This window comes from Homalodisca vitripennis, chromosome 6 (genome assembly GCF_021130785.1).
Source record: "Homalodisca vitripennis isolate AUS2020 chromosome 6, UT_GWSS_2.1, whole genome shotgun sequence".
NCBI lineage: Eukaryota > Metazoa > Arthropoda > Insecta > Hemiptera > Cicadellidae > Homalodisca > Homalodisca vitripennis.
The window spans coordinates 44,932,806-44,947,499 of NC_060212.1; the positions used below are offsets into that span (position 1 = coordinate 44,932,806).

The 14,694-nt window shown below is 30.8% G+C and overlaps 1 protein-coding gene across 2 annotated transcripts; it reads left to right on the forward strand.

The window, feature by feature from the left end:
* Positions 1-915: 915 nt before the first annotated feature.
* Positions 916-3,565, forward strand: LOC124365180 (cylicin-1-like). 2 transcript variants are annotated; one of them, XM_046821132.1, is made up of 3 exons: positions 916-1,056; positions 2,579-2,644; positions 2,943-3,565. In XM_046821132.1, exons 1-3 carry the CDS (start codon positions 1,040-1,042, stop codon positions 3,514-3,516), a joined length of 657 nt encoding a protein of 218 aa, XP_046677088.1. In that variant the 5' UTR covers positions 916-1,039; the 3' UTR covers positions 3,517-3,565. The 2 variants fall into 2 exon arrangements, 1 of the variants encoding a protein (XP_046677088.1); XR_006922710.1 differs by having other exon boundaries at positions 993-1,056; positions 2,857-3,086.
* The last annotated feature ends 11,129 nt before the right edge of the window (positions 3,566-14,694 follow it).

The following is a 14,694-nucleotide window of genomic DNA, read 5'->3' on the forward strand; positions in this document are numbered from 1 at the left end:
GAAGATAACCAAACGGATTATCAGTTTTTGTGCAAGTGAACACGTTTGAAAAAAGTGATTATTTTATGCCAGCGGAAGCAAAAGATATAGTCAAAGTTTTATATTGACCATTGGATTTTTGAAAGGATAGTAATATTTCAGACATTTTTAATCGTTATATATTACAAAAACGTATAACACCACTTTTTATAATAGGAATGTAAATGTGAAGTGAAAAAACTCTAAAGCATAAACACATATGATAAGGTAAATTATAGCTCCTGTGAGTTTACATTGCTTTAATTCATTTTTCTATTCTGGACTTTATTAAGTTCCTCAGGTATTACGTAATTACCTTACCGTTGAGTGGCAGTGTCTTGCAACATTTTTATTATTTCGTAAGATAGGCTTTTTCACCTGAACAAGGGGATGGATTTCAATCCTCGTAACGTATTGATATGCCTTTTTGTAACATATAGGGATGGTAAATGGCGGCAATCATATTATACTTTCAAAGACAAAAATTTAAATTCTCTTTCGATCATGAGAATTTTGTACACAATAATGAAGATATAAAACACTCAAAACTTATTTTAAATCTTAGATCGATCTCACTTCTCCTTCTAGGGTGTACATGCTAGCATTTTCGTAGCCATAGTTGCTACAGGTATAAATATAGCTTACGGAGAGAATTCAGGCGTTACATTTGTCTGGCTACAGAAGTAAAGTTGGTATACACATTATACTCTTATCCATGTCGACATCCATGGGTTAGTACGATAAGGATTACGCGTCTGGTCAGCCGTTAGAAAACAAGGGAAGATATATTTACAATTATGAATAATTTATTCAATTTAAACATACACAGAATTTACTAACTCTAAACGCAATAAGATAATAACTATGGTAACATACTCCAAAATCTACCCAATAAAATTCAACACGTTTCCTACAGCTAAAACACGGTACACAAATTACATCAATCAAGTCTTACACAAGTACATGATGAACTGAGCTCTTGGAGCCGCACGCATGTCAAATTGTAAGTGCCGCCAATGCGATGTACTCACCACGGGGGTAAGCAAGTAGCTTTCATTCTAACTAGATGTTATAAAATTATAATATTGCTGCATACTTAATAATGCACTACATTAGAAAATTAGCATTCTGAGACCACAGTTTTATAATAATGTACCTAAATAAATTGAATGTGATTAGTGTAAAGTATGTCCAATCCAATATGGAGCAAACTCCTATGACCTAACACGTCTAGTTGCTCCAGAGAGTTCTTTTATACGTCAGTGTTTATACCTGTCAGTAGAACCCTCAATGGGTACCAAGAAAACGGTGTAACCAATGGACATGCAGTAGTAGCATATCACTCACCGGAAATGCAAAAATTTCAAAATATTTAGATAAAGGATTGATCGATAGGTATAGTTTACTTGCAGTGGATGATTGAGTAGGTTGTGCACTCCTAGCGTTAAAAAACTGTTACAACCCTTAGCGTGAGAGAGAAACTTCCACCTGACCACTTTGAGGGGAGAGGTTGAAACAGAGCTACCCTCCCCTTTTTCCAAGGTGACATGTCTGAGATAGTGTCCACTGTCCCTCCTCACTGTGTCTGTACCGTGAGATCACGGAGGTGGCAGACCCAAACCCTACCCTTGCTACTTCCTGAAAATCGCTTTTAGGTACTGTATAAATGGCAAAAAGATTATTTTAGCATTTGATACAGAAAGGTAGGAGTACGCCACACCTTGTGTCAGACTTTACCATAGTAACAAACTTTGCTGAGGCTGTTTGAAAATTGTACAACTAATTCTTCACAACTTATTAGTGAACTTTCATACAACATTTTCGTATGTCTAATACCTCGTGATATCTTGCTAATAATATATTCACATTTTTCACAGTTTAATTTAGATTTCAAGCGACGGTCAAATAATAAAGGATTGCTGTACTATGGAGGGTAATATAAAGCAACATTGGAAAAAACTCGTCACCAATTTTATATAATCATTGATTTTCCACTCTATTATAATTTATTTTACCTCTATAAATAAAACTATGACATATTGAAACCTTACATTATTGTACTCTGTTTGTTCAAAAATTTATTTTTCTGGTATTTGCTCGTTGTTATCATGTTTACCAATAAGACAAATGTAAAGATATTCGATAACATTCTGCCAAAACCTGTTGATTTGACATGCACCATTATCGAACTAAATGTTCCAGTATAAAGACGAAGCTTCATAAAAACTTTCAAGTCCAAAGGTCAGTTTATTTTCTAGATATTATACGGACAGGTAGAAATCAAATTTTTCCAGCCTCTCGTGAGGTAGCCTTCATTAAAACTCACAAAAAAATTTAATTTTCTAATATTTTTCTCAAATGAAAACGAATAGATCAACCAATTATGTATATGAAAAGAAGACGAAGTAGTCATGGTAATTTTAGAAATATTTTTCGTTTTCTACTATTATCTTACATCATTTAATATATAATACTATCCAATACAGAACTCGAACTAAACCTTAGTTTTGTTATATTTATACAATAAAAGATTAGTAATAGTGTATTTATCCGTTTTCAGGGAAGATCCGGTTATTATTCAGAGTTCTGTATATCTAACTACTGTTTTGGGGTCTATGCTGGTAGAGTAAGTATCTACTAAAGTATACATAAGGAAGTATTCAATACGCTATTTGATCTAAAAACTAAAATTATTTCAAACTAATATTAATGTAGTGAATCGATTATAATTCTTAATTCGCAGGTGTATGAAATCAATATAGATAATTATAAGCTGAGGCAGCTTTTCTCTAGTTAAAAATCTTACTAAAATTAAATTATCCAATTTTTATGTTACAGCAGAAAAAGAATTCATTTTTGAAGTATTTGCTGTAGATTTTTATATTAATCCTGTTGCTTATAATTGCGTATGTGCTACTTGCGAGGTTCGCCCCAGAGGTAGCAGAATCTATACGGAAGAAGTTAAAAGAAATATGGCAAAAGCTAACAGGAGGAAAATCCACCGGAGGTAATAAAAACAGAGATTCAAAGAGTGCCAATCGTAGAGGTTCGAAGCAAAGTCGTAAAGATAAAAGCCGTGATCAGGATTCTGATGATGAGGAGGGAAGCCAGAAGGCTAGTAATACAGACGAAGATGACCAAGGAAGTAAGAAGAAAGATTCTAAAAAAAGAAAAGGAAAAACGTCCAATAGGAAGGATAACAAGAAAACTCAACAGTCAGATGAATCCAAAAGTAAGAAAGATAACAATTCTACAGATGAGGACGACGAAGACAGAAAAAAAGAATCCCCTAAAACAAGAAAAGATGAAAAGCCCAATACAAAAGAGAAAAAGAAAGCCCCAAAGTCTGATGAGCGGTCTAAAGATAACATATCTGTAGCTTCTCGCGCTTCCCTTGGTCGTCGTTCTTCGTCAATGTCAAATCGACAAACCAATGTGGAACGGAGGCCATCTACCACCAGTCAAAAATCAAGAGAAAGGTCCAGATATCATGGCTGATGTTCTGATATAAAATTAAAAAAATAAAGACTATTCTGGATTAATATGATTTACGAATTTACCAATACTCCTACTACTAAACTTGGCTGGTTTATACCTTGTAGTTTAATCCACACTAAGTACATAAAAACTGATGTAACTTAAATCTGCGCGATGTACACGAGTGACAAATAACCTACCGCAAATTTCGAGATATTGGAATATAAGGGTAGTCGATAGTTCTAATCTACTTCGGAATATTGCTATTAGAGTGGGCGTAGCTCCCTAATTGTTTCAGTTGCTATCTTAGATATAAAGGGGTGATACCCCTGTCTGCTTTGACTGGAGAGGCTGTTACTTATTTGGCCTCTACTTTTTCAAGGTTACATTATTGAGATATAGTGTCCTCAATCTTCCTCCTCGCTCTCGACAGGTGGTGGCTCCTACCCTCGACCTTACCTATCATGAACATCCTGTCACTTCAGAAGCATCACAAAGGTCCTTTAGGATTAAGTGCAGGTGATTAGGTAGGTTTCTCAGATTCTTGTCCAAAGAGAACAAAAAAAGATATGACACGATTTGTCGAAAACAATAGCATACAGTAATAAATCATGTCGTACTAAACATATTTTTAAAGTACTTAGACATGTAATTAGCAATTTTTCACAAAAGAAAAGAAAACGCTAGGGTAGGCTAGTTGGTTCTATGAGTAATAGTAGCTTTAAAAGCTGATATCGTTATGCGTGCTTGTCATTTGCATATTCTGTCCGACAGATAATATTTACTGTTATATATAAGAGCGTTAATATTGGACTACCGGAAATTATAAATTTAACAAAGAAAATTCATCTGACTGGACTTGCTTCAACACTTTTTTGTCTCTCCTAAACAATGTTGGCGTTTTAATTTTTAAGGACAAATTAATGATGCTAAGTTCTGTCCTAGCTGTAAAGTTATTTATTACACTTGAATTTTAGCTTAAAACCCCAGAAATTATCTTTTTAATTTTATTAACACACTATCTATAATGTGGTGAAGTGGAAATGATGTGTGTGAAACTATACTTATATTAGCAATTGCTAAAAAATGTCAAGTAAAATCTATGTAATACATCCGTGTAAAGTTTTAATTTTAATAGTTGTTTTTTCTCTATCACTCACATTCATTATCCTCTACTATAAATGGGGGAGAAAGTAAAAGAGGTCTAAAAATAAAATAATATAAAAATACAATACTACGATAGTATTTTAGATTTACCAGGAAAGTTATTTCACCTTCCGACCCGTTAAACCTACTCAGTCGTGGTTTATTTTGCGAAGGTGGAAATGCTGCTACCGACTCTCCACTTGAGTCTTTCCAGATCTAATACACATTTATAAGGTTGTATCGTAAAAGATTTATTTAAATGATTCACCTAAAGAACAAATTGTTAGGAATGCATTGAACAAATTAGACCCCACATTGATTAAACAGTAAATGCTGTCGTATTACCGGTAAGGTTTAATCAGTAAGTAAAATAGCAAACATTGTCACGAGTCTGTGAGACTGCGTCTTTTACAGTACTAAAAAGCATTTTATGTTTTGTCCAATTACAATAGAAATTTAACTTGCCCAGATTATTTTGGGACAGAATTCATTGTGTATGGTTCTAGAAGCAAATTATGAAACATGCTGTTAGGTTAACGTATCAAATCATACCTGAGCGTTGTGGCACGTAAAACTTAGAATAATAACAAAGATGTGTGTCAATATAACGAACTATAAGACTAAAACATGCACTTAATAAAACTTTGATGAAGAGATCATATTACAGATACCAAAATTTAGTGTTACTGTTTATAGTATCACGGAACTATGACAAATGTATGGAAAATCATGTAGTAAACATTTACATTAAACTTATGTACCGTGTATTTTCTAGTATTTGTATATTTAATAAAAATAAAATTTAAATAAAAAGCAAAACTAGTGTATGGAAATTAGCTATAGTATCAAATGGTATTAACTATTTTATATATAGATACAGTTGTATGAATGTTAAAAGTATTTTATCTTGTTCATTGATGTGTTAAAAGATTGAGATTTATGTTTTCAAAAGTTGAGTAGTATCCAGCATCGTATTTAAATTTGTATGGGCACTACTAACGAAAATATTATATATATATATATATATATATATATATATACATCGTCCAAGAATGTTTTGTATTGTTAATTAACACTGTCGATGTCAACCAAACAAATTCAGCCACGTAAAATATGCGATAGATTATATCAATCCAATAGCTCTGTACTATAAGATGCGGTAGTTCTATCACGTGATTTATGTTATAATTGTGTTACTACAGTAGTCGGCATGTTTATAGCACACGGAAATGTGTTTAATTTATACTCTTTGTAATACAGAGATTTGTATTGTATTGCCTATAAGACGCAATAGACTACTACGCAGAATCGTCTGTCGCAAGGGCAAACGAATTACAATAATGTCGCAAGGGTAACCGAGATACAAGCGAGGCGGTAAGCGCGGAATATTTCTATGGCTCAGCTCTCTGTGGAGATGCTGCCAGTATGTGGACCAATCGCGCCATATGCAGGATAAATATGCTCCTGATTGTTTTCTGATGCTGATCCCTTCTAGCCAAAAGCGCAGCTGTGTTATATTGATGCATATGGTGGCCACAATGTGATTATATTCCACTTGATAAGAAAAGTGTTTGAATACACTCTTAGAATTGAGGCTATGAAATAAACTTATTAATAAAATATATTAAAACCTCAACTTTTATAAATTTAAAAATAAAATATTTTTCGTATGTTTATATTGTTACTTCCATCATTCCAGCTCCTCAAATAATTATTCCTTAACACTTAAATAGAATAAATGTCCTTAACAGGCAAAGCATTTATTTGGCAATACGGGGGAAAATATGTATCTCTAATTGTTTAACTATAAATTACTTGTACAAAAACATTTTGCGATACAGTGATTGTTTTTTTATTAAATACTTAAACGTGTCCCACCCACACTGGCATACAATACCATATTGAATTTTTGAATCAATCTAAGCAGAGTTACAATCTAAGAGTTTACTATGAATGGAAAAAATATGGTCGGCCCAGTGAAGATTTTCATCTAATATAACACATACATATTTAAAATTTCGAGCCCTCTGAATGACTTGGCAATAACAGGCATATATATTACTACAGTTTATTAAATAATATAACACTGGATGCTGTAAACAAAACTTTTTCAGAATAAAGTAATTTACTTTGTTTTATTTACATTAATTTGCATTAAGATTTATTGTCCTAATAACAATTCCATAAAACAATTAAATCGTAGGCTAACCTATATTATTTCATAAGACATCAGTATTTTTTTAATGAAAAACGCAATATCCTCAGCAAATAAAAAAATATTACCAAAATTCTGTACCAATGAATAATGATGATAAAGATTAAAAGCAATTCAGCAGAAATAACTGATCCTTTTGGTACCCCCGACACTACAGGCAGGGGTGGGCTAAGATGTTCAGCAATTCTAACTTGTTTATTCCTACCAGTTAGAAAACTCTTAAACCGACCTAATACTATTCCTCTCACACGACTTAAAATAACTTTTACAACAGTGTTTTATGATTTACTAAATCAAAAGCCTTCGTAAAATATACAAACAAATTGTTACTTTTTTATTATTTGTACTACAGTGAACTTATTTGCTAAATATATAAAGCTTCTTTCTTTACATAGCTTTTATAAAACCGCATTAGGTATTGCTATTACATCCATTCTAATTAATCCCGTACAACACTAAATTGATTTAAATATAATGAGTATTTTAATTTTCTCCAAATTCATTGGGCAAATAAAGAAAGAGTTTTCTACACACTGCGCCCCTACAACAGGAAAACGCACGTACACACTAATAGCCCTTTTAATAAAAAATGTATTAGAGTGCACTGTCACTTAAGTTTATATTGTTACTTCATATTTTTATAGATTTAAGTCGAATTATAATGTTTTATTTTTAACCATTTCTGCTGACACCGAATGTTCGAGACACTAATACACTCATGATAATATCAGCCTTCAAATCTGCAAACACTGTATTATGTAATTGTACAAGGAAACTCAATCAGACAACTGGAATCACGGTTGACCCTTGACCAAGTGTACTGTGGCACTCCTAAGCCGCTGAATGGTCTGTGTCGAAAGCAAAGGGCATTAAACCTTATTGGCTCCACTGAAGCTGCAGCAATCCTCTCAGCTCTTTAGCAATTGTTTGATAACCTTGCTATTTGCTGTGTAATCACACTTTTTTACCTAAAACTTATAGGAGGAATCATGTGAAACGGCAAAGTAGTTTTTACTGGCATATTAATATTAATACCAGAAAATAATACAGTAAGTAATAGCAGGGGAAGAGTGCTGGCATCCCTCCGCGGTCCTGTGTAGAAACACAATTACTAACCTTCACATGTTGTAAGGTAATTTATTTCATTTTTATGCTTGTTACCCCTCATATTGATTGTTGTGTTCCTGAATAGTTTAATGTTTTGTTGTTATGTATTATGCCGTTTGTTTTTACTATTTACTTTTACTATTATTTGTTATATTTAATCATTTATGTTGTTGTTTTTGTTAGATTGTTATCACTGTCAACTTTATTGTTATTTAACCCATTTTTTTCTTTCTTACAGTTGATATTTAATTATTTATATATGTATATTACCCTCTTGTACTTTGGCTTGTTGCCGTTGGAATGTAATAAAAAAAAATACCGAAAATTTTATGCAAATATTCAGGTAATGTTGCCTACAATAATTGATAAGCTTTTGTATTGTTTTGAAACATTTCAAGTTTAATGTTTATACAAATTTAAATAGATGTCTTATTTGATGTCTTATATGTTTAAATTTAGATAGGTACACAAACTTGGTATTTGATTCGTTTTCCATTTTTAAATAAGTATATAAATGTATTAATAATACTCTATGAATTTTAGAAACATATTTTCATTTTAATATTTATTCTCTCTTACATATAGTTAACAATAAAACGTATATAATTATTACAAACTCTTAAACGGACTAAAATCAAACCATGTAATATGTCAAGTTATCAATGTTTCTATATCATCAATCTCTGAGGAAATTTTCGAATAAAAAGGCGTTGAAGCGGTGTCGTCTGCAAGTTTGGGTGTCGTAGTAGACACTGATATTGACTGGAAGTCTCATATTACTTTTTTTACAGGTGAAATAAGCTCCGCTTATTTGGCCTTACTAGTCCATGTCCGATTTTTTAATACGATAAAAGCTGTCTACTACGCATACGTGTACTCCTATCTAAAATAAGGGGGAGATACTTAGGACAACTCTAAAACCTCTGAAACAGGTTTTAAAATTCAAAAAGTATTCATTGGATTTATGTATCAGTTACATTAGAATAAATGTAAATAAATCTTATAAAATATTAAATTTTTTACTCCTTTGTATTTGCATTTACAAAATTCTTATAATTTTAAAGGTCAGATTATATAAGTACTACTCATAACAACCAAGTCACTCACCACTAACGACTATGGTAAACTAAACTATCCAATCCACGCTCTAACATTTTATGAGGTGGGAGCATCTTACTCTTAACTCATAATATATAATAAACCTGTTTATTTAAAATTAAATAATCTATTAGCGAATTCAGAAGTACTCTAAAAAGATATCTCACTGCCTGGTTATATTACAGTGTTTCTTGGTTTTGTTTTAATGGAAACTTAAATTATTTTGTTATTTTCATTACTTGGATGAGTCATTTTCTATTGTACATAATATAGGTAATAATTAAATGTAATTAGAATAATTTATCTAACATAAATTGACGAATTATATGTTTACTTGAACTTAAGCTTGTTGTTATGTGAACTATAGTGACAAATAAATAGGTAAATTATGAAAATCTACTCATAATTAATTCGTGTACATACAACACCCAACCACCAAAAACTGACCATTGTTCAATAGTAAATTGCGATCGTCCCGGCACAAACAAAATTGCGGCAAATAATGAAACAGAGTTAGGTCATCCTTCATTGGATGGATTCCTTAAAACCATATTTTAGTATCTGTTTTGTGGACATATAAACTATTTAGTTCTATAGTTAACATATATTAAATAATAAAAACTATTTTGGAAGCTATAAGATCCTATAACAACTATAAATAATACTTCCAGTTAATACAGTTTAATTTCTAAAATATTTCAGACTTTATATCGAAATTAAAATTCCAGATGACAAAACGATCAACCCTCTCGGCTATGACAGGTTCAAACTTCCACACGTACTACCTGTGAGAGCTAGAGTGTTTTACACATCTAGATAATATCAAGTCTATAAAGTAGTTTTAAAAGTAGCTTCGTGCACAAGTTCAGAACTTTATAAATAATTAAAGAGCCAGATGACGCAGCAACACTCTATGCGTCTGATAAATGTGTATGAGGCTCTCAACCCACTCGGCTGCGAGACACATAAAATTTTATTTTCTCTCCAAGCGTTTGAATTTTTGTGTAATACATAATTAGCTACCTGTTTATCAAACATACACTTAAATTTAATGACATATTTTGTCACCTTAATTTACAATTGAGTTTAAAAACAATATATTAATAAGTTTGATTATTAATAGTTTGGTGTTTTTCATCGTGGCTGTGTGAACATCCTTTACCGTTTTTGGCAACTAATTGTTATGACAAACAATTAACTATCCGGGAAGAATTATTAAAAGGCTTTCGATAGTTACATTTTTCAAACTTTTATTCATTATTCATATACAAATTTTTGAAACTTTTTGAATTCCAACGTTAAAAATATTAGTTTAGAATATATAATCTAGTAAAAGCCTAATTTATTAGTGATAAGGCTATTTATTATTTTCTAACCGCTTTCTTCTAACTAATATAATAAATAAAACATATGATTTTATAAACTGGACAGTTGTATTACACATATTTTTGTCCGTTAAAATTGCGCACCCTGACCTCAAAAATAGGAGTTTTAAGGTATACTTCTATTATATTTAGCAGTAATCGCAACTTTTGATGTTAATTTAGCGCGTATAATATTGTTTCATACCGGACTTTTAGAAAGTTTCGTACAAATTGATACCATTTGTGGGTTTTATTAAAAAAAATAAAACTCAACTCACTAACATATATAATAAAATTTTACTTTTTATAATTTTTTTTACGAATTCATGTGAAATATTCAAACTTAAATTTAAACAGAAAAAATGGATATTTACAAATATAAGGAAATAACGATAAAAATCCTTATAAATTCATGAAAGTTTATTTAAAGTTATCACACAGTACGTAGTAAATATGAAACATAAGATAAAAAAAACAGTAAATTAAATTTACAATAAATTAAATCCATAGAATGAGTTATAATAAAAAGCTCAAAAGTGGAGTGTTACCAGTGACGTTTAACAACAAAGTTTTACATATAAAAAGTAGGGGAATTAAAACCTGTTTCTTAAATTTGCATAACAAACAATATACAAATTTACTATTCCATACTTAAAAGCGATAACAATTTGTACTTTCAAAATTAAATTATTTATATATACTAGTTTTATTTTCTACATGCAAAACTATATGAAATATTTAAAATCGACTATTCCATTAAAATTGTACCCATTCCATGTTATTTCTATATTTTCATTTTTCAATTTTCCACATCGTGAGCCGAAGTCGTTTCAAGGGAGAAATATTCTAACTATACTATGATTCGTCATTTAAATCGTTAGTAACAATAACTACTTCACATCAATCTTCATGTGTTGAGAAAGATCATGAATATCTAATCATCAAAACAACCTAATTTCTATATTGACTGAGCTAGATTTCAATAAAGTCCATCCAGAAATATGTTGGCGATATATAAAGGAAAATAAATGGAGCATTCTCTCAGTTTAAATTAATTCCGAACTGGTTTGAATATATATTTTAATGGACAAAACTACAGTTCGTCGGACCTTATTGCAGTTATTAAAAATGTACTTCTTATAATGGCAGTAGCCTCTTTAAATAAAAGGCTTAAAATTAAGAAATTGCTTTTGGGCATGGATTATATTTGATATGATAAATTTATAAACCTTTAAGCTAAACTCCCAGATTACTCAAAATGTAATATGTGTCCGTGTGAATACAGGTATTTAACATTAAATTAAATTTCATATCAAAACCTAGGTAAATTTCACGACTACCCGATTAGCCGCTATTAAGTTAATATCATTAAAACTTATTAATTTGAGAATGGATTTATTTGATAAGTTTCAATTTGGTACACACATTTATAACGTGAAGGCATAATTACAGAAACAATTTAATTAATTAAGCTTTATTTTGAAAATGGCAGTTTCCTGAATTCTTTATACGTAAATATCGTATAAAAGACATGCGATATAAAAGTCAGATTTATTACGTGTTAGTTAAACAATTTAAATAAAACTCCATCGATAATAAGTTTTTAAAAATTGGTTGATGATCAAGGAAAATAATCCGCTTTTAAAATTCCGAGTATTAAACAATACCCACCGTTGTTTTGTAACATCACTGTTTGTGAGCCAACACAATCAGCTGTTTTAATTTTAGTTGCTCTAATAAAGCTGCCCCAAATTTCAGAGTATTAAATTAAGCCGTTTTCAACTTAAAAATGAATCACTGAAAGAATGAAATGGCGGCTATTCGAGTAAGTATTGAGTTCAAGAAAGTTTTAGTGTGATTTTTGGTTACTCTTTTGTTAAATAGTAAAAGCTGGAAATATTGTTAGAGAGTTAAGGGGCGCTATGTATATTTAAAATATATGTAAAATGTGTCTTATAAATCATACAGATATGATTTTGCGTATTCCCTTTGTTAAGAGAGAGAATGCAACAAGAAGTTTAACATAAATAATGGCCATGGAGAAAGGGTACATTATTAGGGAATATTAGGGTCATGTTCGGAGCTCAGGAATCTAGTTTACCGCTATCTAATGCCGATCTTACCGTCACAAAACATTCCTTTTCCCTGTACCTTGAGATAGCTGCCGTGGCTACGAGATAACAAGAATATTACAACCAAATATCAATACAAAGTCAGCGATTATGAGACTTGTTTTAGCACCTATATACTTATATATATATATATAAGTACTTGCTCCGCCGGGAGTCGAACCCGGATCTCTCACTTGCCGGGTGAATGTGCTACCATTACACCACAGAGCGCTTACTTTTTTCCGATTCAATTATTTTGTATTTGGCCGTATCTGTCACATATGTGTTTAAATAAGCAAACTAACATATGATCGGAAGACCAAATACCTGTCAAACGACTTTTATTTACATTAAATTGTATAAATGCCAATAGCCTTATTTAATTTCAATAAACATTTAATCACAAAAAGTACCTGCTCCGCCGTATATATATATATATTATATATATATATATATATATATATATATATATATATATATATATAGTCCAGTTTTGCAATATCAATTAAACATTTTTATCGTATTAAGAAATATTTTTTACGGAAATATTTATTACAAAGTTGATAAAGAATACATCAAACAACATTTTTAGCTCCGTAAATAAAGATATAACAATTCAGTTTTTTGTGCCTTACCTACTTTGTTTAATTCTGAATATTATTTGTATTTAAAATCTTGTGTTCCTAGTAGTCCAGTAAACAATTGACTTTGAATTTGATTTTTCATTTATTGACAAAAATATTTATAATCATTAATTATTATTAACACCCGTACAATTAACTCTTAAAACGTACATCGGGTGCAATCATTACGATGCAGTAATCGATTTTTACTTCTGTATTATTACAACATGTACGCATCATGAAATAATATACCCTGTATTTACACATTTTAGTTAAATACTTTTCAAATTTTGTAAATGATTATTTTTGGAGGTTACGTAAATTTCGGTAAGTATGTTGCTGGGCACGTAAATGTAAAAGATATTCGTCACAAATTACGAATTGGCTGGTTTCACAGTTTTTTATGTGCAGTAAATACTCATATTTCTATTAAACCTCTAAAACCACATAAGTGTTCAATTTGGAAATGGTGAGATCCGAACTCTGGATTTCCGGTATAAGCAGGTTCTGTGCATAAAAACTAATGAAACCATTTAAATGGATTTCAGTGAGTTTTATAGGAGACTGCATACCTTATATGAGTTTAGGATGCTTTATCTGGCTCACGCTGTACAATACATTATAAACTTTCAGTGCCATAAAAATGATATTATAATTATTTCGCAATGATGCAGCCAATGTCATGAAGATTCAAATAAAAAGATAAGAATAGTGCTTGTAACTATAAGGAAAGTAAGCAAAGAGTAAGACAGAAAACTTATCGTACTGGGAGCAATGTTATCAGTGTTATCAGTAAGAGCACTCCATTCAGGGTCAACCACTTGTGGTCGTTTAGTTGATACACCCCCGCCTTCACTTTACTGCTTCATTTTGTAAAATAACCTGTTCAAACATACACTAGTGCACTTTTACACAAGCGTGTTTATATTTGTTCCAATTCATTAAAACTCTTCCAATTCCTTAGTGAGTTTATGTAACGTATATGACACGTTTGAATACAAAATGGTTATTTTTATCTAACTGATCAAAAATTTAAAACAATTTCAGCATTTCATTGTTGATTTTTAACTGAAAGAAATGGATTTCTCACAATGTTTTTTCCCTTTCTTTTAATTTTCGTACTTCTAAATTAACTTTAGTGGCTTTTGTTATGTTATAACTATGGAGAGAACAACTTGTAAATCTTGTAAATTTTAGACGAGAAACTTAAACAAGTCTTAGCGTTAGTTACACATTACTCCCCAAATACTTTCTGAAATTTTAAAGAGCACACGTGTATAATTATCCTTTAACAGACAGCCAGTGGTCAATCGAATCCGTTTGTTTAACAAAATATGCTTGCTATATAAATATGCTTATATATTATAAGACGATTGGTTTATACAAATAACTATCTAAATAATACTTGAATTTAAGTGGCGTAGTTTTTATGTTTATGATAATATCCAACGAAAAAATTGATCTTATTATCGAGGAATTCAAACACAGTTAAATTTGTTCACATTTGACTGCCGACATATGCCTTACTGTGACAT

Bases quoted from the DNA above. Each gene is read 5' to 3' on its own strand.
- LOC124365180 (XM_046821132.1), top strand. The intron at 2,645-2,942 runs GTAAGTATCTAC...GCTACTTGCGAG, and splicing joins TTGGGGTCTATGCTGGTAGA to GTTCGCCCCAGAGGTAGCAG.